The sequence below is a fragment of the Myotis daubentonii genome, chromosome 15 (assembly GCF_963259705.1).
Source record: "Myotis daubentonii chromosome 15, mMyoDau2.1, whole genome shotgun sequence".
In the NCBI taxonomy this organism is placed as follows: Eukaryota; Metazoa; Chordata; class Mammalia; order Chiroptera; family Vespertilionidae; genus Myotis; species Myotis daubentonii.
In genome coordinates, this window is record NC_081854.1 from 19,995,330 (window position 1) to 20,019,467 (window position 24,138).

The following is a 24,138-nucleotide window of genomic DNA, read 5'->3' on the forward strand; positions in this document are numbered from 1 at the left end:
TCTCGCTCATCGATGTTTCTAACTCTCTATCTCTCTCCCTTCCTCTCTGTGAAAAATCAATAAAATATATTTAAAAAAAAAATAAAAAGATGGAGATGGAGAAAGTAAGGGACGTGGGGATGGGCAGGGGGAGGGGATGGAGGTGGGGAGGGCAGGGGGCTGGGAGGGAACTTGGGATTTGGCGTGGTGTTGGGGTAGAATGGAATAGAGTTTGGGATGGCATTGGGGATAGCAGCCCCAAAGAGGGAATCAGGACTGGGGTCATGCAAGGCTCACCTTCCGGGTCCAGCAGACGTGCCAGCCCCAGGTGCTGCTCAGCCGTGCGGAAGGCTCTCTGCAGGTTGTAGTTGGTGTTGGACTTGGTGAGTTTGCTGAAGTCCACGAGATCGGGCCTAGGCAGGGGCACAGAGTGGGCAGGCAAGAGGCAGGCTCCAGAGCCAGTGAGCAAACAGGCAAAAGTCATCCTTGTGTGAGTCCCGCCCAGGGCGAGGGCGGGAGGGGCATGGCCCCAGCAGGGAAAGCTGTGCGTGCTGGCACGTGTTTGCGCAGCACTTACGGTGGGCGTGAGCATTGCAGGTGTGAGGACACGTGTCTGTCAGACTTCAGGGTGCACACGGTCTGCTTGAGTGTTTCTATGCAGTGCTGTGCAGTGGTTAGAAGTGTGAGGGCTGCAGTCAGCCTGCCTGGGTCACACCGCAGCTCAGCCACTTCCTGGCTGTCATCTGGGCGAGCTACTTCATCTCTCCGTGGCTCCGTGTCGTCATTCTCATTTGTAAAATGGGGACAGTAATAGCATCTGCCTCATAGGGTCACTGACTATTCAATGACTTATTGGAAAGCATTTAAAACGATTCTGGGTACACAGAAAGCACTCGATACGTGTTACCACTGTAAGCTGGGCACCATTACAACTTGTGAGTTTCTGGGTGTGCAGGTGCAGCTGGGTCTCCCCTTGTGTTTATGGGTGTGTGTGTATGGGTTCTGGCTTCTGCCACACAAAGTCCCTCCCAGCCCCCTAGTCTCAGTTTCCACAATCTGTCACGTGGATGATCATGTGGGTGTGATTTGTCTGGGTGCCCACCTCTCAGCCAGGTCAGTGCCAGGCTCTGAGGGATGGCTCTCTGGGGTGCACCAAGAGAAAGGACTCTGATGGGAGAATGTGCTGTGCACACACTCAGGCGGACCGTCCACGGGGGAGTGAACTCTCCACCCTGGGGACAGCAGGCACAGGCTGTGTATGTCCTGAGTGCCTGTGTGCACACATCTGTGTGAAGGCTAGCATGTTTCCACGTGTGCACAGGGTATGTGGCCTGGGCAGAGGTCTATGTGGTGTGTGCACCTGCGTGTGTGAAGGGGAATGTATATGTGCACAGAGGTGAAGGCACAGGTCCCGTGTCTGTGATTGTCTGTATACATATATGCACAGGCATGTACCTGAGAAACGTGAGGCAGGGGGAGGGCAGGGCTGGGTTGCCACAGACCAGGCGGTACCTGTGCCGGTGAATGAGGGCGTTGAAGGCCAGGCCGTCCCGCCAGCTGGTGGTGAAATTCTGGATGTTTACCTCTGGGTAACTAGCAGCATGGAAGGGAGAGATAGAGGCAGAGATGGAGAAAGTCAGGAGGGAAGAGGGAGAGAGGGAGAGACAGACATGGATGGATGGATAGATGATAGATAGATGATAGATAGATAGATAGATAGATAGATAGATAGATAGATAGACAGATATAGATAGATAGATAGATAGATAGATAGATAGATAGATAGATAGATAGATAGATGATACAATGAGCCAGGGAGATAGAGATAGACATAAAGATAGAGACAGAGAGAGATTGAAACAGACAGGAGAGGGGTAAAAAAAAAAAAAGAGGGGCAGAGGGAGGAAGGAAGAGACAGAAAGGAGGGAAGAAGGGATGGACAGAGAGAGCAAGATACAGAGATGGGGAAAGAAAGGAGGGGAGAGAGAGACAGAAAGGGAGAGAGTAGGGAGGGAGGGGAAGAGAGAGATACCAAAGAAAAGCAGACATACAGGTAACCACTGATACAGGGAGAAACAGATCGCACTGCAAGACAGACAGCCCCAGAAGGATGAGGGACAAGGCCCAGTTTCCTTCTTCCTCCCAGGGGCTGCTCACCAGAGGGCACTTCAGTTACAGGCCACAGTCCTCCCTGAAGGACAGAGAGGTGGGAGTCCAGGGGACATGCCCAGCAGATCTGTGCACCTCCCTTCTTAACCCCAGTGAAGGCACCCAGGACCCTGAATTTCCCACACAAGTTGCCCAAGCTCTGGTGTGTGCCATGCTAGCCTGGCAAGTGGCTCTGTTCATGAAGGGAGAGTGACTGAAACCTGGAGCTGGAGGATCCACACAGGTGCACATGAGGCCTCTCGGGGTGCAGGATGAGTTGGGGGAAAGAGAAGAGAGCAGGCTGGGGACAGTCCACCACTTTCTAGCATTGATTTCTGAGGAGTCCAGTTCTAATTTGAACCTGGCTTCCAGATTGTTACACAGGTATGTTTTTTTAATTAGGTTATTTTAAAAATACATACATATACACATATACATGCATATATGTACGTACACATATATGTACACACGCGCGCACACACACACACACACACACACTCTCTAGAGGCCCGGTGCACGAATTCGTGCACAGGTGGGGTCCCTCAGCCTGGCCGGCGATTGGGGCCAATCAGGGTAGTCTCACCCAGTCCCTATCGGAGAAATTGGGGCTGGTTGGCTGGCAGGGAGGGACTGTGGGAGGTTGGCCGGCCTGGGGAAGTTGGCTGTGGGAGCATTCTGACCACCAGGGGCAGTTCTTGCGTTAAGCGTCTGCCCCTTGGTGGTCAGTGCATGTCATAATGACTGGTTGACCGGTTGTTGGGTCGTTGGGTCACTTAGGCTTTTATATATATATACTAGAGGCCCGGTGCACAAAAATTTGTGCACTCAGGGTGGGGGGGGTGGTCCCTCAGCCCAGCCTGTGCCCTCTCACAGTCTGGGACCCCTCAGGGGATGACCACCTGCTGGCTTAGGCCCGCTCCCCGGGGGATTGGGCCTAAGATGGCAGTCAGACATCCCTCTGGCAGCCCAGCAGCCCTCGGGGGATGTCCACTTGCCAGCGGGGAGCAGGCCTAAACTGCAGTCGGACACCTTTAGCGCTGCTGAGGAGGCAGGGAGGCTCCCACCACCACTGCTGTATTGGCAGCCATCAGCCTGGCTTGTGGCTGAGCAGAGCTCCTCCCATGTGAGAGCGTCCTGACCACCAGAGGGCAGCTCCTGCATTGAGCGTCTGCCCCCTGGTGGTCAGTGTGTGTCATAGTGACCAGTCATTCCCAGTCATTCTGCTGTTAGGGTCAGTTTGCATATTACCCTTTTACTATATAGGATAGAGGCCTGGTGCACAGGTGGGGGCCAGCTGGTTTGCCCTGAAGGGTGTCCCGGATCAGGGTGTGGGTCCCGCTTGGGTGCCTGGCCAGCCTGCATGAGGGGCTGATGGCTGTTTGCAGCTGGTCACACCCCCTTCAGGGTGGGGGTCCCCACTGGGGTGCCTGGCCAGTCTGGGTGAGGGGCTGAGGGCCGTTTTCAGGCTGGCGGGTGACTGAAGCTCCCAACCTCTCCTTTTTTTCTTTTTCATTTTTATTCTTGGATTTATTTACTTTCTATGGCTGTCACTGGAACTGAGAGCCAGCTTTAGCTCTGAGGCTTGGCTCTAGCTCTGAGACCTCGGCTGCTAAAAACAGGTATCTGGGTTTGTTTGGGTTCTATAATTGAAACACTGTTGCAGCTCCAGCTCTGAGGCCCGGCTGGCTGAAAGCAGGTTTCTGGGGTTTGTTTAGCTTCTATAATTGCAACATTGTTTCTTAGAATGCAGCTCAGAGGCCGGCAGCGGCAAGCGGGGAACGTTGGCTTCCTCCATCACTGGAGCAAGCAAGCCTCCTGTTCGTTTCAGCTGCCTGGCTGCCGGCCGCCATCTTGGTTGGCAGTTAATTTGCATATCACCCTGATTAGCCAATGGGAAGCATGTCAGAGGTACGGTTAATTACCATGTTTGTCTATCCTATCTAATAAAAGAGAAAAATGGTAATTGGCGTACGACGATACCCTTTTCATTGGCTAATCAGGGCTATATGCAAATTAACTGCCAACTATGATTGGCAGTTAACTGCCAACTATGATTGGCAGTTAACTGCCAACTAAGATTGGCAGTTAACTGCCAACAAGATGGCGGTTAATTTGCATACGTAGGCACAATGCAGGGAGGCGAAAGGGAAAGCAGGAAGAAGCCCCCTGCCACTGACAGTGATTGGAAACCCAGGGGGGAGCTAAGAGCTGGGGGGCAGGGCAAAGGCGGCCCTGGGGCCGCCTTTGCCCTGCCCCCCAGCCATGATCGGAGAATCAGGTGCCTTTGCTGCCCTGGCCAGTGATAGCAGGAAGTAGGGGTGGAGCCAGCGATGGGAGCTGGGCACGGTCGAAGCTGGCAGTCCCAGGAGCTAGGGGTCCCTTGCCTGGGCCTAAAGCGGAGCCCACGATCGCGGGGCCGCTGCAGCTGCGGGTCCCCGCTGCCTGGGCCGGACACCTCAGCCAAAGGCGTTAGGCCTGGGCAAGGGCGGAGCCTGCAACCGCGGGGAGCTGGGGGTCCCCTGCCCAGGCCTGACACCTCTGCCGGAGGCCTCAGGCCTGGTCAAGGGGCCGATCCGGTGATTGGTGATCGGAGGGTGATGAGGGTCAACTCCTCTGGCCGAGGCATCAGGCCTGGGCGGGGGGCTGAGCCGGGGATTGGGGGGATATGATGGTCCCCTTGCCCAGGCCTGAAGCCTGGGTCAGAGGCGTCAGGCTTGGGCGGGGGGTGGAGCAAGCGATCAGAGGGAGATGGGGGTCCCCTGCCCAGGCATGATTCCTGGGCCAGAGGCCTCAGGCCTGGGCGGGGGCCAGAGCCAGTGATCGGGGGGAGATGGGGGTCCCCTGTCCAAGCCTGACACCTCTGGCAGAGGCGTCAGGCCTGGGCAAGGGGCCGATCAGGCAATCGGAGGGCGATGGGGGTCTATGCCTCTGGCGGAGGCATCAGGCCTGGGCAAGGGGCCGATCAGGCGATCGGAGGGTGATGGGGGTCTATGCCTCTGTCAGAGGCGTCAGGCCTGGGCAAGGGGCCGATCCTGTGATTGGAGGGTGATGGGGGTCAACGCCTGAGGGCTCCCAGTATGTGAGAGGGGGCAGGCTGGGCTGAGGGACACTCCCCTCCCCACACACACCCAGTGCACGAATTTCGTGCACCGGGCCCCTAGTTATTAGATAGAATAGATATATACACACATATGTGTGCATATATCCTATATAATAAAAGGCTAATACACAAATTGACCAAATGACAGAATGACTGGTTGCTATGATGTGCACTGACCAGAAGCCAGGCTCACGGCTGGTGAGTGCAACGGTGATGGCAGGAGCCTCTCCTGCCTCCACAGCAGTGCTAAGGATGTCTGGCTGATGGTGTAGGCCCGCTCCCTGTGCAGGCCTAAGCGGTCAGTTGGACATCCCCTGAGGGCTCACGGACTGCGAGAGGGCGCAGGCTTGACTGAAGGAACCCCCTCCCCTGAGTGCACAATTTTGTGCACTGGGCCTCTAGTATATATATTTATTGATTTCAGGGAGGAAGGGAGAGAGAGAGAGAGAGAGAGAGAGAGAGAGAGAGAGAGAGAGAGAGAGAGAGAGAGAGAAACATCAATGATAAGAGAGAATCATTGCCGAAACCGGTTTGGCTCAGTGGATAGAGCGTCGGCCTGCAGACTGAAGGGTCCCAGGTTCGGTTCCGGTCAAGGGCATGTACCTGGGTTGCGGGCACATCCCCAGTGGGAGATGTGCAGGAGGCAACTGATCGGTGTTTCTCTCTCATCAATGTTTCTAGCTTTCTATGTCTCTCCCTTCCTCTCTGTGAAAAATCAATAAAATATATTTTTTTAAAAAGGGAGAGAGAGAGAATCATTGATTGGCTGCCTCCTGTATGCCCCCCACTGGGGATTAAGCCCACAACTTGGGCATGTGCCCTGTCTAGGAATCGAACTGTGACCTCCTGGTTCATAGGTCGACCCTCAACCACTAAGCCACACCGGCCAGGCTGTTAAGCAGGTTTATTTATCAAGGTCAGAAGAGTGGATGTGTTTTCTTTCCAGTCTATTAGTTCCACATGTAACTTTTGACACAGGATTTGAGCTGTGACTTGCACTCACCCCAAAGGAGCCCCCAAGGTTAGGGCCCAGTCTGAGTGGGGCTGGGGGAGGGGAGCTTACCCGGCTGTCTTCATCTGACACCACAAGAGTAGCGCATCCTTGGCAGAGCGTGTCTCTCTGTTGTCCTCCGTCTCGATTTTGATGACTTGAATCTGTGAGGATACAAAACTCAGCTTGGGGGACCTGGAGGGCTTGAAGCTGGGAAACCCACCCCCACCCAATTGCCAGGGAGGGAAGTGGGTAGCAGTAGGTGGAGACAGGGGTGGGGATCAGGAGTGGGCCAGGCCATCCACAACAGGGGGCGGGCAGTGGTGGATTAGGGTCTCAGTTTCCAGGGATGTTGCCATCCTTGATGTCTGGGCCACTTCCCTGATCCCGGCCATCATCATTTCCCGCCTGAGCTAGTGCAGTGGCCTCCATGCTGGTCTCCCCACCCAGCCCCACAATCTGTTCTTCAAGTGACAGAGGGACCCCGTGAACAGCCAAATTAGATCACGTGCCTCCTATCCTCAGCCTGTGGCTCCAGCTCACGCTGGGTAAAATAAAAGTCTCACAATCCCCTCTCGGTATGCTCTGGCCTCACCCTCAGCACCTCCCTCTCCTCCAGAGACCTCTGTCCTACCACTAACTCACCAGTGTCCTCCCTCCCCGGGGCCTTTGCGCTGGCTGTTCCTTTTGCCTGGGTCAACCTTCCCCCAGGTCCCCACAAAGCTCCACCTCCTCCTTGAGGTCTGCACTCTCGTCACCTTCTCAGTGAGGACTTGACCAACCACCTGATTTTAAATCTCAATATGTCTATCCAAATTGCACATCCCCCCTTTCTGCCTTATTATCTCCTTAGCATTTATCATTATACATTTTATTTCTTCATTTGGTTTACTGTCTCCCCAATATGGACAGAATTGTGTTGTCGTCGTCCCCCCCTCCCAAAATTCATAAGTTGAAGCCCTAACCCCCAGTGTGACTGTATTTGGAGATAGGCCCTCAGAGAGTGAGTTAAGGTTAAATGAGGTCATAAGGGTAGCACCCTAATGTAATGTACATGGTGTCCTTATAAGAAGAGGAAGAGCGCTGGCCAGTGTGGCTCAGGTGGTTGGAGCGTCATCCTGCATACCAAAAGGTTTCAGGTCTGACTCCTGTGGGGGTCCCACAGGAGGCAACAAATTGATGCTTCTCTCTCTCTCTCTCTCTCTCTCTCTCTCTCTCTCTCTCTCTCTCTTCCTTCCCCTCTCTCTATTATGAATAAGCATATTCTCAGGTGAGTATTAAAGAAAGAAGAAGAAGAGACCCTAGGCACAGGCCCTCACAGAGGAAAGATCATGTGAGGATGTAGCGAGACGTGGTCCTTGGCAAGCCAAGGAGAGAGGCTTCAGGAAACCAAAACTGCTGGCACCTTGACCTTGAACTTTATGAGAAAATTAATTTCTGTTGTTTAAGCCCTGGTCTGTGGCATTTTGTTACAGTCCCCCTAGCACAGTGGTCGGCAAACTCATTAGTCAACAGAGCCAAATATCAACAGTACAACGATTGAAATTTCTTTTGAGAGCCAAATTTTTTAAACTTAAACTATATAGGTAGGTACACTGTTATTAACTTACTTAGGGTACTCGTAAGGCTTAGTAAGAGCCACACTCAAGGGACCAAAGAGCCGCATGTAGCTCGCAAGCCGCCGTTTGCCGACCACGGCCCTAATAGACTAAAGTGCTCACTTCCCTGTAAGAGTTCCAGGACCACGTGACGTTTATGCCCTGGAGGACCCAGAATAAGAGCAGGTTCAAGAAACTTAGGGGGGTGCTCAACACTTGGGCCCTAGACTTGAGAGCTGAGTTTGACATTTAGGTACAACGTAGAGAATTAGGTGGCCCAATCCCTGGTTTTAGGCTCCAGCTACCAGCCACCCACCCCCCTCCCAATCCAATGGTCTCATTCCCTCATTCTGTACTGACGTCCATACCTGCTTCCAGCTTTCACCATTTTTCTGAGCTCCATTCCCAGTATCCAGTGGATTCATAAATGCCTCCTACTAATGTCCCCTGACCCTGATGACCACCATTCTCTAAATGACCTGTGTCTCTCCAAAACCTGATCTTTCTCCCTGGCCCTGTCTCAGGGTGGCTCCACTATCCTCCAGTCCTCAGGCCAGAGCCTTGGGTCTAGACCTGAACAGCTACCCATCCTTCCCATTCCCCTATGGCATGTCCACTCCCCCCATTACACCCCCCCCCCCCCCCGCAGCTTCTTTCCTACCTGTCCTCCTTTTCACCTCTCTATGCCCCACCCCCAGATCTAGCTCCAAACTCTTCCCTGGACTCCCAGCCCCCAATTTTGGTGACCACCTAATCCAGAGGGATCCTTCTAAATCTGACTATGCCTCGCCTCTTGATAAAACTCTCCAATCTCTCCCCATGTCAGACAGAATAAAATCCAAACTGCTTATCAGAGATCACCTAGGCCCTGGCAGCCCCTCTGATATCATCTCCTCAGTCACCTCTGGCCTCCTATTCTCTAGCCATTCTGGCCTTTCTGTACATCCAACATGCCACCTCAGGGCCTTTGCATCTGCTGTGTTCCCTATCTGGAATGCGTTCTCCCTTCAATTTCATATGTCGTTTAGCAAAGAGCTTCTCAGAGAGCCCTTCTCTGGTCACCCAATCTAAAATATCAATGCCATCAACTTAATACTTTATATCTTTTACTGACTTATAATCTCTTCTGCACAGCTCTTTTTTCTTCTTTGCCTAGAACTGGTACTTTTCCCATACACCCCTTGTTTATATTTTTATAGGTTTGTTTATTGTCCATCAACAAAGGCAGAAAATCTATTTTGTTTCTGAACTGAAGCAAAATTGTCGGAATTTGAATTCCAGCTCCACTACCCAGCTGTGTGATCTTGAGCATATTACTTCACTTCTCTGGGCTTGTTTCCTCACCAGTAAGATGGAATAATAAAAACTACTTAGTTTAGGGGGTTGTTGTATGTATTAAATGCCACATGCTTAGAACAGTGACTGGAACACAGTAAAAAACATAAAAATGATGATCATAGTGATGCTGGTGGTGATAATGATTTTTCTTTTTAATCCTCACCCGAGGATATTTTTCCATTGACTTTTAGAGAGAGTGGAAGAGAGAGGGAAAGACAGAGAGAAACACTGATGTGAGAGAAACACATGGATTGGTTGCCTCCTGCATGAGCCCCTGCCGGGGAGGACCCTGCAACTGAGGTACATGGCCTTGACCAGAATTGAACCTGGAATGTGCAGGTCGACGCTCTATCCATTGAACCAAACAGGCTGGGGCAATGATTATTATTTTTATCATTATTTTCATTTCCACTCCCTGGAACAGGGTTGCTGGAGCATATTAGAACTTGTTGGAGTGAATGAATGAACGAATGAATGGTTGAGTGGATGGGGGACGCCCCCCTCAGGCCCCACCTTAGGAGGCCGGCTGGGCAGGGAACACCTGGGGATCACCTGGAAGCGCAAGATGATGGTCCAGACCAGCCCCAGGGTCAGCCGGTGGTTCCCGTCCACAATGTCATGGGAGCCCACGTTCTCCAGGTGCACGCGCTGCTCCTTCAGGAACTGCAGAGCCTTGTCCACGTTTTCCAGGGAGTGGATCCTCATGCGACCGCGCGTGGGCCGTGGCTAGGGCGGCGGGGCGTTGGGAGATGGAGGACCAGACCTAGAACCCCGTGCCCCGGCACCACCCCTTTCAAAGACGTCAGCCCCGTAGTCAGGCCTCTGGATATCCAGGCCCAGACCAGACTCCTGCAGCCTCATCAAAGACCCGAGACCCAATCCTAAAGAATCCCCCCGCCCCCCCCCCCCCCGTCAGTGGGGGGAAGAAGTGAGGGGAGGGACATCTGTAATACTTTCAACAATGAAGATAAATTTTTTAAAAAAGAATCCCTCTCCTTCCCATAGCCTGACCCTTTCAAGAGCCAGTTCCCTTCCAGGCTCATTCCAGTTCCTGTGCCCCGCTTCTACCAAAGCTACACCTCCCAGCTGATAACTACACCTGAGCGCTAAGCTCCGCCCCTGCCTGTGGCCGCAGTCCGGCCCTTCCACTGGACTCCTATCCAATAGGTGGCCTTAGGCTATCAAAGTTTTGCCTCGAGTTCTACAGCCACACCCTTTCAGGCCCCGGCTGGAGCCTCGCCCATTCCTATCACGCCCCGCCCCATCCAAAGACTCTCCCCTGGTTCCTAGCTCCATTCCTTCCAAAGGCATCAGTTTCTATCCTATAGCCATGCCCCTCACGACTCTGAGCTCCAGGCTCTGGACTGGAGTGAATCTCCAGCTCTATCAGAACCCCATCCTGCGCGATGAAGCCCCACCCAAGCCCAGAAATACAACCGTAACCCACACAAGCCACACACATACAAGAGTTCTGTCGGGTCCCCCCACGCCCACGACCAAGGCATCCCCTTCCGATGACAGCCACACCCTCATCCACAGACCCCTCCACAGGGTTCTGCTGTTTTAGAGCCATTGTCCCCTGCCACTGCACTAGCCCGGTCCAACAGAGCCCCGCCCAAGCCCAGAGTTCCGCCCAGCCAGGGCCCTCACCTCCAGGTTCCTCACAACCAAGCCCCGCCCTATGCCGGAGCCCCGCCCCTGTGCCGGAGCCCCGCCCCTCTGCCAGAGCCCCGCCCCTGTGCCGGAGCCCCGCCCTGTGCCGGAGCCCCGCCCCTGTGTCGGAGCCCCGCCCTGTGCCGGAGCCCCGCCCCTGTGCCGGAGCCTCGCCGCCCGAGTGCAGGCGCTCTCACCGACCTGCGCCTTCCGGGTCGCTCCACCCATCCCTTAGCCAGGCCCCAGTCCTAGCCCAGCCAGAGACCCCAGGGCCAACCCCTCCCCCCCAGCCCCCCACGCCCCCTCACCAGCTGCTCCCCGGACAGCACTTCCAGGAGTCTCGTGAGCACGAAGCCGTCCCGGAGGTCGGCATAGAGGTCCCCGATGTGGCAGCCAACGCGGGCGAGGTGAGAGTTCACCCACTTGGTGAAAGTTTTCTTCTGCACGGCTTCCCGCTCATCTGAAGGACAGGCACTGATGAGCCCCCGTCTCCCCGAGGAACCTCCCCAGGAACCCCCATTCCAGCTTCAGCCCAGGCCCCCACCGCCCACTGTTCAGGCCCAGCTCTCCAAAACTATAAGGTCTTTGCGCAGTCGGCTCCTCCTCCCTGGGCCGCTGCCCACCTGAAGACAGCCTCCTTTGTCTTTTCAAGTTTCCTGAGATCCCTCTCCCTTCCTCTCTGAAATAAATAAAAATATTTTTTAAAAAAGGCCATCCCACCTGGCTCAGTGGTTGAGCATTGAACTATGAACGGGAGGTGACTGTTGGATTCCCGTCAGGGCACATGCCCCTGCTGCGGGCTCGGATCCCCAGTGTGGGGGTGTGCAGGAGGCAGTTGATCAATGATTCTCTCTCATCATTGATGTTTCTATCTCTCTCTCCCTCTCCCTTCCTCTCTAAAATAAATAAAACTATATTTAAAGTTTTCCTGAGATATCACATCCACAAGAAGCCTTCCCTGTTTTCTATCCCAGTTGGCTCTGTTCATTCAATAAATATTTGAGCGCCTACCATGTGTCCCCCACTGTTCTAGGCTCTGAATAAGGCAGAGTCCTCTGTCACAGAGCTCCGTATAGTTGGGGCACAGATAATATACTAGGGAGCCATGGAGGTGCCCCTGGGGGAGGGACAAGATGACAGCTGTGTTTCGGGAATATCTCAGGCTGCTGTCTGGGAGGGGGGGTCACAGAGGGCAAGAATGGCAGCCAGGAGACCAGGGAGGTGACTGGGGAAGGGACTCAGGAGAGAGAGATCCAAGCTGGAGGAGGGCAGAGCTGTGGGAATGTGAGAAGAGGGCATATTGGAGTAGAGATGGAAAAGTAAAACCTGGCTGTGGGGAACGAAGAGGAAGGACTATGCTACACTGAATGCTCCCTGAGGGCAGGAGCCCTGCTTCCCACTCCCTAGCAACTGGACTGCCAGCTAGACACTGCATATCCGACCTCCTTAGGGTGAGGAAGAGGAGGGTGACTGCAGAGGAAAGAGTGAAAAACAAAATGGACTCACCATAGCCAAGCTAACAAAATTACTTAAATTAGAATGGGCTGAAACGTGAGGAATAGATTTATTGTACTTTAGCTAGCCTGAGGACTTAACTTTTGAACTTTTCAGCTGTGCATCAATGCCTAGAAATAGATATAAATCCTACAGATAACCTTCCAAAGAACTTAGGAAAGAATGTTCATGAGAAGAACTTAGGGGGAAAATGTTCATGTGTCCAGACACTTGACACCTGGCAGGTCACCCTCTCAGACCAATCCAGAAGCTAGGAATGCAGGACTGATTCTTCTCAAGAATGCACTTTTTACTCAGCTTTCCTCTTTCCTTTGGAACACTCAGGGTCTTAGTAGTGTTGCCAGAATTGCAAATCTTAAGATCCTTGAATAAAACTTTGTCATTTAATTTTAACAAGGCCTCCTGATTCCTTTGCACTCAGGTGACACTAACGATGGGAGGGGAGGGGAAGAGTGTGTGCAACTGCTGCCTCCCTTGCTCACAGAGAGACGGTTTGGGAGTCTCCTGCTCATTTCTTAAACAACTGCTTTAGTATGAGCTACACATATTATAAAATCCACTCTTTTAAAGTGTAAAGTTAAAGTGTGGCTTTTAGTCTAGTCACAGAGTTGTGCAACCATCAGCACTGTCTAATATCAGAATATTTTCAACACCCCAAGAAGAGACCCTGTAACCATTAGCAGTCACGCCCCATTCACTCTCCTCTCAGCCCTAGGTACCATTAATATGTTTTCTCTGTTCTGGGCATGTTATATACGTGGAAGCACACAATAGATGGTCCTTTGTGTGTCTGGCTTCTTTTACTTAGCATAATGTTTTCAAGGTTTATTGATGTTGTCACATGTATCAGTATTTTATTGCTTTTTCTGGCCAAATACTATTACATGTGTAGATATACTACATTTTACTTATCTATTCATCAGTTAAGGGACATTCAGGTTGTTTTCACTTTTTGGTGATTATGAATAATGCTGCTATGAACATTCAGGTGCAAGTTTTTCTGTGGGCACGTTCTCAGTTTATCTTGAGTATATACCTGGGAGAGGAACGGCTTGATAATCTATCTTTACTCTTTTGAGGAACTGCCAAACTATTTTCCAAAGTGGCTGCACCATTATACATTCCCACCAGCAATGTATGGGGGTTCCAATTTCCTCACATCCTCGCCACCGCTTGTTATTTCCTAGGTATTATTATTATTATTATTATTGCCATCCTAGTGGGTATAAAATGGTGTCTCGATATGGTTTTGATTTGCACTTCCCTAATGTTTGGTTATTCTGCCTTTGAACGCTGATGCCCAGGCCCACAGCAGATTTGCCAATGCTGATGCCAAACGGAACTTCAGTGCGTCCCCAGAGTGGTGCCAGAACGAGGAAGCTGGATTCAGCCTGCCGCCAGGAGATGGCCGGCTGTGTGGCTTCCAGGGTCCTCTCTCCTCTTTGGGCCTCCATAGTCCCATTTGCAAATGAGGGATTTGGAATAGATCAGGGCTCCTTCGGTGGGTCCTGGGGGACCCTGGGTGTTTGGGGACTCATGCTTGGAGGACAAGGACCCAAGAGAACATTCTTTATTTTGTCATTTCACTTGATGAAATGACAAAATAAAGAAAACTAATAGGAACACATCCTGGACCACCTGGATGGCGACTTCATAAAGGACCATGCAGTGAGAGTTTGATTTTTGTGATTACGATCTTATTAGCACGGAGCTGAGCTGACATGTCCAGAACCGAAGTGCCCAGGGGACCAGGCGGGTCTGAAATGGGAAAACGAGGCCCTCCTCACAGGTTCAGCGCCCACGTGGGCCCGTGTCTGGAGTCTTGAAGATGGTGGCCCAGTGCTGCCATATCATGTGACACCATGAGGAGCCAAACATCTGTATTTTCTAAAGGCAAAAACTCCCTGTTTTTAAATGTTGCAACTGATTTACGTTTTTATAAAAACAGTAGGGGTGAAACCAAACATGTCCCCGAGTGCACTTCCAACCTATGATGACACGGAGTGTTTGCCATCAGTGAGTGTGTCTTCCGTTGCCCTTCCAGTGCCCCCACCACTTTTCCGCACCTGCTCCGTGTGGACTGTGTGACTGGCCTCCCAGCCCTCTAAGGCCTCAGACTTTCTGTTGTGTTTAGACAGCAGATGAGAGGAGAGAAGAAAGGCCTCCCTGCATGACCAGCTTCTGGCAGTACCTGGCTCCTCTCCTGCATCCCCTGCTCCTGCTGGGGAGGCCTCTTTCCCATCTCACCACTGCCTGCCCAGCCCCAGCCCCTGGGGGTCTCCACTGCCCACACCTCTGTATGTGGCCCTTCATTAAACTCTCCTCTGTTTCATCCCTTTGAGGGGGCCATTGGCTTCCTGCCAGGATCTAGCTGGCACAGGTACCTCTGGGCTGTCAAGACTCTGAGCCAAATCACAATTGTCCTACCTCTGCCATTGCTCATATTGAGTTATCATCCATATGCTCTTCTCCACTGTGGCAATCACCAATCACAAGTGAGATACATTTCCTTAGAATGAGACTTTAATTTATTCATATCTTTAATACATTGACACTTCCATGGGCAGAGGGAGAACTCCTTTATCCATTACTGGTTAAGGAGAAAGGATACAGAGAGACTTAATATGTAAGTGGTATGTTTTGATATTAGTCTGGGAATAGTTAGGAAGCTGGAGAATACCATGAATATTGGTGGAAATATGGAATATCATAATCCTCATGCCTGCTGGTGCAAGTTATAGACTGGGGCATCCATTTTGAAAACAACCAGTCCAATTAAACAAGTGTACACCCCCATGACCGAGCAATTCTTTCCCCTATGTGTCCCCAAAACTTTGTCACACTGGTTCACAGCACATAGAAGGATGTTCAGTGACGTGCTATGTGGGGATGGGGTGGCAAGGAGCTGGGTCAGGGTTGGAGACCGCCTGGTTGTCCATCACTGGGAAGGGAGGGGTCAAATATGATGAATACACACCCAGGACTCCATGCACCAGTGAGAAGCAACAGATTAGATGTACCCAGAGCCACATGGATGAGTCTTAAGACATTGCTGAATGAGAAAATCATGCAAAAAAATGCAATCTAGAATATGACAAAACTTGTATCAGTCAGCAACACCTGCACCCACAAACCCATACATCTAGGGCTCCCAGGTTTACGACAAAGTGACACTGACGTTCAGGAGGGAAAGGAAAGTCTTTTCAATAAGTGGAGCTGAGTCAACTGGATATCCATGTGGGTGGGGGGACCTGACCCACACACACTGTACACAATAAATATAATAAATGTCATTTGGGCTATAAATCTAAGTGTGAGAGGAATACAACAAGGCTTTTAGAAGAAAACATCAAATAATATCTCCACGGTCTTGGAGTAGGCAAATATTTCTTAAAGAAGACACAAAATGTTAGCCATCTGGAAAATAATTATTAAATTAGACTATATATAAGTTGAGAAATTCTGTTTATCAAAAGGCACCATTTAGCAAATGAAAAGATGAGCCACAGAGTGGGTAGAAAATATTCACAACACATACATATGACAAAGGACTTGGCCCCAGAATATATAAGAACTCCTGAAAAGCAATCCGAAAAAGGCAGGAAAATAGGCACTTCCCGGGATATCCAAATAGTCAATAAACATATGAAAAGGTGCTCCACCTCATTAGTTGTTATTAGTCATCAGTAAAATGCAAATTAAAGCCACAAGAGAATGCACACCACCAGAACGGCTAAAATTAAAAAGAATGACCATAGCAAGGTTTGGTTGGTTGTACACTCACACACTGTTGAGGGGAATGTAAAATGCTACAAACTGGCAATGTTTGTACCGAAGTTAGATATACACCTATCCTATGATCCAACAATGTCCCTCCGTGGTGGGTCTAAGCCATCCAGAAATGAGAGGTCTGCCCACCAAAAACATGTACTAGGAAGTTTAAAGCAGCAATAGCTTTATTGGTAATACTTTGTAATACTAGCAATTGCTAGTTTGCAATAGTCCCGTTTGTGAGAGCCCTAACCTAAAAGCAACCCAACTGCTCATCAAGAGGATAGGCTACAGCTTCGCCACCCTGTGGCATACTGTACCGCGATGAAGGAACACCTACATGTACAGGCAGAGGGGGATGAACCTTACAGGCAGAGTGTTGAGTGGCTGAAGCCAGACACAAAACAGTGCATGCTGCATGATTCCATTTATGTGGAGCTCAAAAACTAGCAAAAGGAATGTGCACTGTTGGAAGTGAGGAACAGATTTTATTCTTGAGATGCAGGGACAGAGAGGTGGCCAGAGTGGGGCTTGTCTGGGCTGCCATATTCTGTATCCTTATCTGCTGGCTGGTTACAAGAGGGTGCTCATTTGTGGAAATGCTGGACACTCAAGATTTACCAGCCTTTCTGTGTGCATGTAATACTTCAACAAAGAGTTAAAATATATGTCTGCACACACACTAATTAGCAATGCACATTTTTAAAGATCACCCACATGCGAAGGAAAAGATGTGCATTAAAAACTATTAGAATGGGCCCAGCTGGCATGGCTCAGTGATTGAGAGTCAACCTATGAACCAGGAGGTCACAGTTTGATTCCCGGTCAGGGCACATGCCCGGGTTGCGAGCTCAATCCCCAGTGTGGGGCATGCAGGAGGCAGGCAATCAATGATTCTCTCTCATCGTTGATGTTTCTATCTCTCTCCCTCTCCCTTCCTCTCTGAAATCAAGAAAAAATTATTTTTAAAAATTATTAGAATGGTCACCTATAGGGGAGAGGCATTGATGTGAGATATGGGAATAAAAGAGAGTAAATGAATAGATAAAGAGGAGAGGGGCCTCACACAGATGATAATGGCAATGGGCCACGACAGTGGAGCGTGATTAAGGGAACTCTCTGAGCAACAGGTCCAGACAATTTTTTTCTTTCTTTTCAAATTTATTTTTATTATTGACACTATTACAGATGTCCTCATTTCAGACAATTTCTTAGATGTCTTCATGCTATATATGTTATGGAGGACTCTGCTCAAAGATTTGGCTTTAGTTTGAATCGAGAAAAACTACGAGAGAAGCAGGCAAAGGGATGCAAATGGAAATGTATCCTAGAGTCTAGGTCATAGTAGCATTTGAGCAGCAACAAGGTTTCACAGAATAGTAGCATCGCCAAGTTACTGTGAATGTGAATGTTACTGGTTTTGTGGTTTTGGTCTGGAGTCTGATATCATGTGTTTTAGTTGTAGGGAACTGTAGGTATAAGAGATAGAAACAGAATTATGTGTTTGTGTGCATTTAAGAAACCACAGTTACAATAATTTAAGTAGACACAGGGAATGTATGAGAAATATTTTTTTCTTACAGGGGATCTCTACGTTTCTCTGGACTGGCTGCTGTCTGAGGTCCAGCACTGATGTTCTGTGCGTCCATGATCCTAAGATTTGAAAAGTCCCTGATCTTCATGTTACCCCATCCCACCTCTGCTTAAAATCTTACCATTGCTCCCTGGCGTCCTCACACCCTTCACTGTGGCCTACAAGGCCCTTCAATATGTGGCTCCTCTCCCATCATCATTTACTCACCATCTGTACCCCCTCACTCAAGTCGCTTCCAACTTCTGGAGATCTTGCATACGCTGTTCCCTCTGCCTGGAATAATCTTGCACTCTCTACCCAAAGTTCACTACTCTTTATCCTTTAGGCCTCAGTTTAGACATCTCCTCCCCCAGGAAGCATTCCTGGACTCTCCGGACTGAAGCCGGCACCTCGTTTGGGCTCCTACAGCCCCCGGGCTTCCCATCACAGCCCTGTGCCTGTGCCTCCCCCATCCCGGCCCTGACCCCTCTGGGTCATCACTATCTGGCTGCATCTAACTCTACCGCTGGACTGGGAGCCCTATAGGGGCAGGGCCAGAGCTGGCTCAGTCACCATTATGTTCCTCATATTGTCCAACAGAGGTCAGGCACAGAGCAGGCACTGAATATTTTGTGGATGAAATAATAAGTTCTGAAATTCTAAGATGATATGTTTTTAAGTGTCTAAGAATCTAAAGGTATGATTTTAAGTTTTCATGAATATATGTTTAGAATCTAAACAGTGGTTCTCAACCTTCCTAATGCCGCGACCCTTTAATACAGTTCCTCATGTTGTGGTGACCCCCAATTTCATTGTTACAAATGGAACATAATTAAAGCATAGTAATTAATCATAAAAACAATATGTAATTATATATGTGTTTTCGAATGGTCTTAGGCGACCCCTGTGAAAGGGTCGTTCGACCCCCAAATGGGTCGCGACCCACAGGTTGAGAACCGCTGGTTTAGATCATTCTAGGTTCCAAAATCAGAGGAAGCTGGCAATCCATGGCTTGAATTTGGTTCAACATTCTTTTTAATTGGGAAATTGCAGATAAACATCAAAGCTAGCAACTTTGGGCCTGGTGAGATCTGGTGTCCAGGGCATTTTTCGCTAGCTGACTACAGCCCCCAGTCCATTCACTCATCTATGTCACTTGCTTCCCCAGAGGCCTTTGAGTTCGACACCCTGCTCCACATATTTTAATTCTAAAGTTCCAAAAATCGTAGTATTGAAGATCCCATGATTGTCAAATGCTGAGTTACTAAAATTCTAAGATTCTGACTTTAGGGTTTCATGGTTTTATGATTATAACAATACTAGGGGCCCGGTGCACGAAATTCGTGCACTGGGTGTGTGGGCGGGGGGAGTGTCCCTCAGCCCAGCCTGCCCCCTCTCACATACTGGGAGCCCTCAGGCGTTGACCCCCATCACCCTCCAATCGCAGGATCGGCCCCTTGCCCAGGCGTCAGGCCTGGGCAGGGGACCCTCATTTCCCCCCATCACTGGTTCTGCCCCCAGCCCAGGCCTGATGCCTCAGCCAGAGGCGTAGACGCCCAACACCCTCCGATCGCCTGATCGGCCCCTTGCCCAGGCCTGACGCCTCCACCAGAGGTGTCAGGCTTGGACAGGGGACCCCCATCTCCCCCTGATCACTGGCTCTGGCCCCCGCCCAGGCCTGAGGCCTCTGGCCCAGGAATCATGCCTGGGCAGGGGACCCCCATCTCCCTCTGATCGCTTGCTCCACCCCCCGCCCAAGCCTGACGCCTCTGACCCAGGCTTCAGGCCTGGGCAAGGGGACCATCATATCCCCCCAATCCCCGGCTCAGCCCCCCGCCCAGGCCTGATGCCTCGGCCAGAGGAGTTGACCCTCATCACCCTCCGATCATCAATCACCGGATCGGCCCCTTGACCAGGCCTAAAGCCTCTGGCAGAGGTGTCAGGCCTGGGCAGGGGACCCCCAGCTCCCCGCAGTTGCAGGCTCCGCCCCTGCCCAGGCCTAACACCTCTGGCCTAGGCGTCCAGCCCGGGCAGCGGGGACCCGCAGCTGCAGCGGCCCCGCGATCATGGGCTTCGCTTTAGGCCCAGGCAAGGGACCCCTAGCTCCCGGGACTGCCAGCTTCGACTGTGCCCAGCTCCCATCGCTGGCTCCACCCCTACTTCCTGCTATCACTGGCCAGGGCGGCAAAGGCACCTGATTCTCCGATCATGGCTAGGGGGCAGGGCAAAGGCGGCCCCAGGGCCGCCTTTGCCCTGCCCCCCAGCTCTTAGCTCCCCCCTGGGTTTCCAATCACTGTCAGTGGCAGGGGGCTTCTTCCTGCTTTCCCTTTCGCCTCCCTGCATTGTGCCTACATATGCAAATTAACCGCCATCTTGTTGGCAGTTAACTGCCAATCTTAGTTGGCAGTTAACTGCCAATCTTATTTGGCAGTTAATTTGCATATAGCCCTGATTAGCCAATGAAAAGGGTATCGTCGTACGCCAATTACCATTTTTCTCTTTTATTAGATAGGATATATTTTATGTGTATAACAGTCCATTTTTCTGAGACATTAACATCCCAAGGGTCAAAGGTGCTAAGGGTCTAATGTTTTCAAGGCTTACAATTTTGAAGTTACACATCTCTGAGGGTCTTTGGTTATAAGTTTTAAGGCTGATGATTAAACTCTTCTGAGGTCCTAAAGCCACGTGAATACACAGTCGTAAGGTTCAAGGGTCTACAATTCCGAAGGTCTAAGGTTCTAAGATTCTATCTATAATAGTAAAAGCATAATATGCAAATCAACCGAACGGCCAAACAGCAGAACAACCGTCCGATGACCACGCAATGACACGCACTGGCGCCAGGCCAGCCAAGGCCAGTGCAATGCAATTGGTCGGGGGCCCACCATCGCCCCACCATCGCCCCACAGAGGGAGGCCCAGGTCACTGACGGGCAGGCTACGGCGGGTGGGCAGGGCCTCCCTCTGCAGGCGACCGAACACAGAGCCCTGGCCCTGCAGAAGGAGGCCCAGGCTACCTGGCCGGTGGCGTTGCAGGGGGTGGGTGGGGCCTCCCTCTGTGGGGCAATTGATCATGGGGCTCCTGGACTGCGAGAGGGCATAGGCTGGGCTGAGGGACCCCCTGTCTCCCCATCCCCCACCAAGTGCATGAATTTTGTGCACCGGGCCTCTAGTAACTCTATAATTCTCTGGGTTTTGTTTTTTTGTACTAAAACATCGAAGTAGGTGACTAACAACCCCAGTTGTCCCTGAGGGCTTCAGTGCTAAAGCAGGAAGGTTTGGTCATTCTTCTCAAAGTTCTCAGGATTCACATTTCTATTCAGAAATTCTAAAAGCTTAGGATTATAACCCTCTATGTATATTAGAGCTTAGATGTCTAAGGATCTGAGGTCCTAGGAGCCAATGATTAAAATTCCTAAGGTCTGTGACTATAAAGTTTTGTTTACAAGAGTCTCCTCCACTTCTAAAAGTCTCAGTTTCAAAGCATCTCCGAATCTGACATTCTAAGGTCCTAAAACCTGGCATTTCAGCATTTCAGGATTCTGAGGAATTCCACGTTTCTGGGACTGTACACGTCCCTAAGGACCTAAGACTGCACCGCTACATACAGCAGCCATAGGCCACATTTAAATCTAAACTAATAAAACTAAATAAAATTACAAATCCAGTTCATCAGGAGGCACTGGCCACATTTTAAGTGCTCATAACTGCAAGTACTAGTGCAGTTGGACACCCCAGACAGAGAACATTTTCCCATCATCATGGGAAGTTCGACTGGACAGTGCTGGTCTAAAGATTCAAGTTCTAAGTGTCGATAACTGTCTTCCCATCCTCCAGGCCATCTAGGAACAGACATTGAGGCATACAGACAACACCCCAGCAGCCCCCTCCCTCTCTTCCCCCACCCCGGTCCTCTTCCAGGTACCTGCCAAGGCCTTGATCCGGGAGCACTCGAAGAGTGAGGGGGCCGTGGGCTGCTCCCGCTCCCAGCCCCGGTCTGGGCTCTCCCAGCGGGCTGCAGGGTTGTTGTTGTTAGAGGCCGGCAGGCCTTCCATGTTGTCCACTTCCCCTGGTACCTGGGCCATCCGGGAGGGCGAGGCCTGGGGATGGGCAGAGGGAGGTTAGGGCTGGAAGCAGGGCCTGAGCTCAGGGATCCCACTTCCAACAGTGACTGGCTGTGAGTCCTGTCCCCTCTGTCGCCCTCAGTCTCCCTGTCGTTAAAGTGGCCATAATAATAATGACCATAATGCTCACCCTGACCACACCACAGGGCTGTGGTGAAGCACCTGGGTTAGCGGGCACAGCGGAGGGGCCTGGCAAATTGTCACTGTTGTTGTTGGTAGAATGATAACACTGTTATCAATAGAACTCTATAATGCAGTAATAACAAACATTATTGAGTACTTGCGCTGTACTCGGTACTTTATGTGCATTATCTTATTTAATTCCCACAAATTCCCTAAAGATAGGCTATTATTAGGCCTATTTATTATACAGAGGAGGAAACCGAGACACAGAGGGGTTAATTCACTTGCCCGTGGTCATTGCACCAATGGCTCCAATTCTTCCTTATAGCCACACCCTCTGTCATAGAACCCTTCAGTGTTCTCCTACGGTGGCAATGGGAGGGCTGGAGGAGTGAGGTGGGGGCATGCCCCACCCATTCACTCTGGGTTTGGCCACATGGCTTCGATGAACAGATTTAGGTGGAGGTGTGGGTGAGTTCTGACCCTAGGACTCAAGAGACCTTGCATGTTTTTGCTTGTGCTTGACTATGGCCATGAGAAAAGCACTGCAAGGCACTAGGGCCAGAGCCCCAGGTGTTCCAGCCAAACCAGCAAGAGCAGCCAACAGGCAACAGCCCCCTCCCCACCCTAACACACGAATAAGCCAGATGAGCCCAACCTAAGCCACTGCCCTCAGACTCTGTGGCTACGTAAAGGCTTACGAGTTTTCCGACGCGGAGTTGGAGGGCCGTTTCTTATGCAGCGTTATTGTGGCAACAGCTAGCTGACATCTCGCCTGACTGGAGCTGTGTTCTAGAACACTGCCAGATCGCAAATATGAAATTCGAGGGGGTGGGGTACATCAGACACACCTCCTCTGCCATCTGGGACCCCAGGCTTGATTCCAGCACTAAGAAAGGAGGGAACAGTGGCCAGGCCACTAGATTTTAGGAAAGCAGGTCTAGGTCTTAGTCAGTGCGGTGGAGATTGTCTCTTTTGATGGACACTCAAAAACCCATTGTTATTTTCCCCTTCTTCCATGGGAAGCTGGCACATGGCCCCTTACCACCTGTGTGCCCTTGGCTAAATCACTTCCCCTCTCGGCCTCCATTTGTCCATCTGTAAAAGGGTAATTACAATGGTACCCATTTCCCAGGGGTGTTTGAAGATGAAACTGGTTAATGATGCAGGGAGCATGGGAGCATGGGAGCATGGTCCTTGCTAATATTTTCATTCTCTGGTCACATAGCAAATCAAAGTGCCTGTGCTGGAGTCAGGCAGAAACGAGTTCAAGTCCGGCTTTATTCTTGCTGCATCTTTAACCCAGTATCTTTAGTTTGGCCTCTCTGGGCCTCAGTTTCTCTCCCTGTTAAACAGTGAACATAATTGTTTCCATTTCGGGATGGGGAGGCACTTCACACTTCGTGAGCTCTCAGGCCGCCCGGGAGCAGTCCCGGAGCAGCCCTGGCCATGACGCGATTGAATGGAGACAGAAGGTGGTGGGGGTGGAGGATGGGAGGGAGTGTCCTGTGGCCGCAGCAAAGGCTGGCGGGGCGCAAGGCTGAAGGTGGGAGCAGATGCTGTAACCTTTCAGCGGCCGCGCCTCTCTCCCTGCAGTCTCGCCGCCGTTCCCCCGGAGGAGGGCCTGGAAGGACAAGGCCTGGGTGGGAGACCCACGCGCGGCGCGGGGGCTGCGCTAGGTGGGGAGGTGCGGGTTCGTTCTGCCCTCGACCCTCGCCTCCCCCCAGCCAGGGAGACCCTGAGGGCTCAGGCCACCGCCACCGCGCGCGGGGGAGGGATGCCGGGGCAGGTGGGAGATGCCGCCGGGAGGGGCTGCCGCCCCCACGGTGCTCACCTGGGCCCGCGGCCGCGGTGCCGCCGTCCCCGCTGCTCGCGGCGCCCGACCGCCCCCCAGCCAGCGTCCTCGGCCGGGCCCCGAGCCGCCCCGCTCCGCTCGGCCTCGCCCGCCGGGATTCTCCGCCGGATCCGCATGCGCCGCCGCGACCGCCGCCGCCGCCGCGCCTCCCCCGCTCGCGCGGCCGACGCGCTCGCGCGCCCCCGGGACCCTCTCCCGCCCGCGTCCCGCGCCAGCCCGTCCTCCCGCTGCTGGCCCACGCGTGGCCACACGCCCGGCGCGGCGTGTGATACACAGGTCACTCGTGGGGCCAGAGGTAGCATCACACAGTCACATACTCCCACGGTCACACCGACAGGGTCTCAGCAGGTCACAGTGTGCACACCCCA

General features: G+C 51.7%; 1 protein-coding gene across 2 annotated transcripts in view; it reads right to left on the reverse strand.

The window, feature by feature from the left end:
* Positions 1–23,911, reverse strand: part of SPTBN4 (spectrin beta, non-erythrocytic 4) — an 81,484-nt gene extending 57,573 nt beyond the window's left edge. For both annotated transcript variants that reach the window (XM_059666517.1, XM_059666516.1), the window contains exons 1-7: positions 23,750–23,911; positions 21,594–21,768; positions 11,116–11,267; positions 9,707–9,880; positions 6,291–6,382; positions 1,492–1,572; positions 277–392 (exon numbers count right to left, since the gene is read on the reverse strand). In XM_059666517.1, coding sequence (XP_059522500.1) covers positions 277–392; positions 1,492–1,572; positions 6,291–6,382; positions 9,707–9,880; positions 11,116–11,267; positions 21,594–21,753 — 775 coding nt within the window. In that variant the 5' untranslated portion in view covers positions 21,754–21,768; positions 23,750–23,911. The remainder of the gene's footprint in view (positions 1–276; positions 393–1,491; positions 1,573–6,290; positions 6,383–9,706; positions 9,881–11,115; positions 11,268–21,593; positions 21,769–23,749) is intronic.
* Between the last annotated feature and the right edge of the window lie 227 nt (positions 23,912–24,138).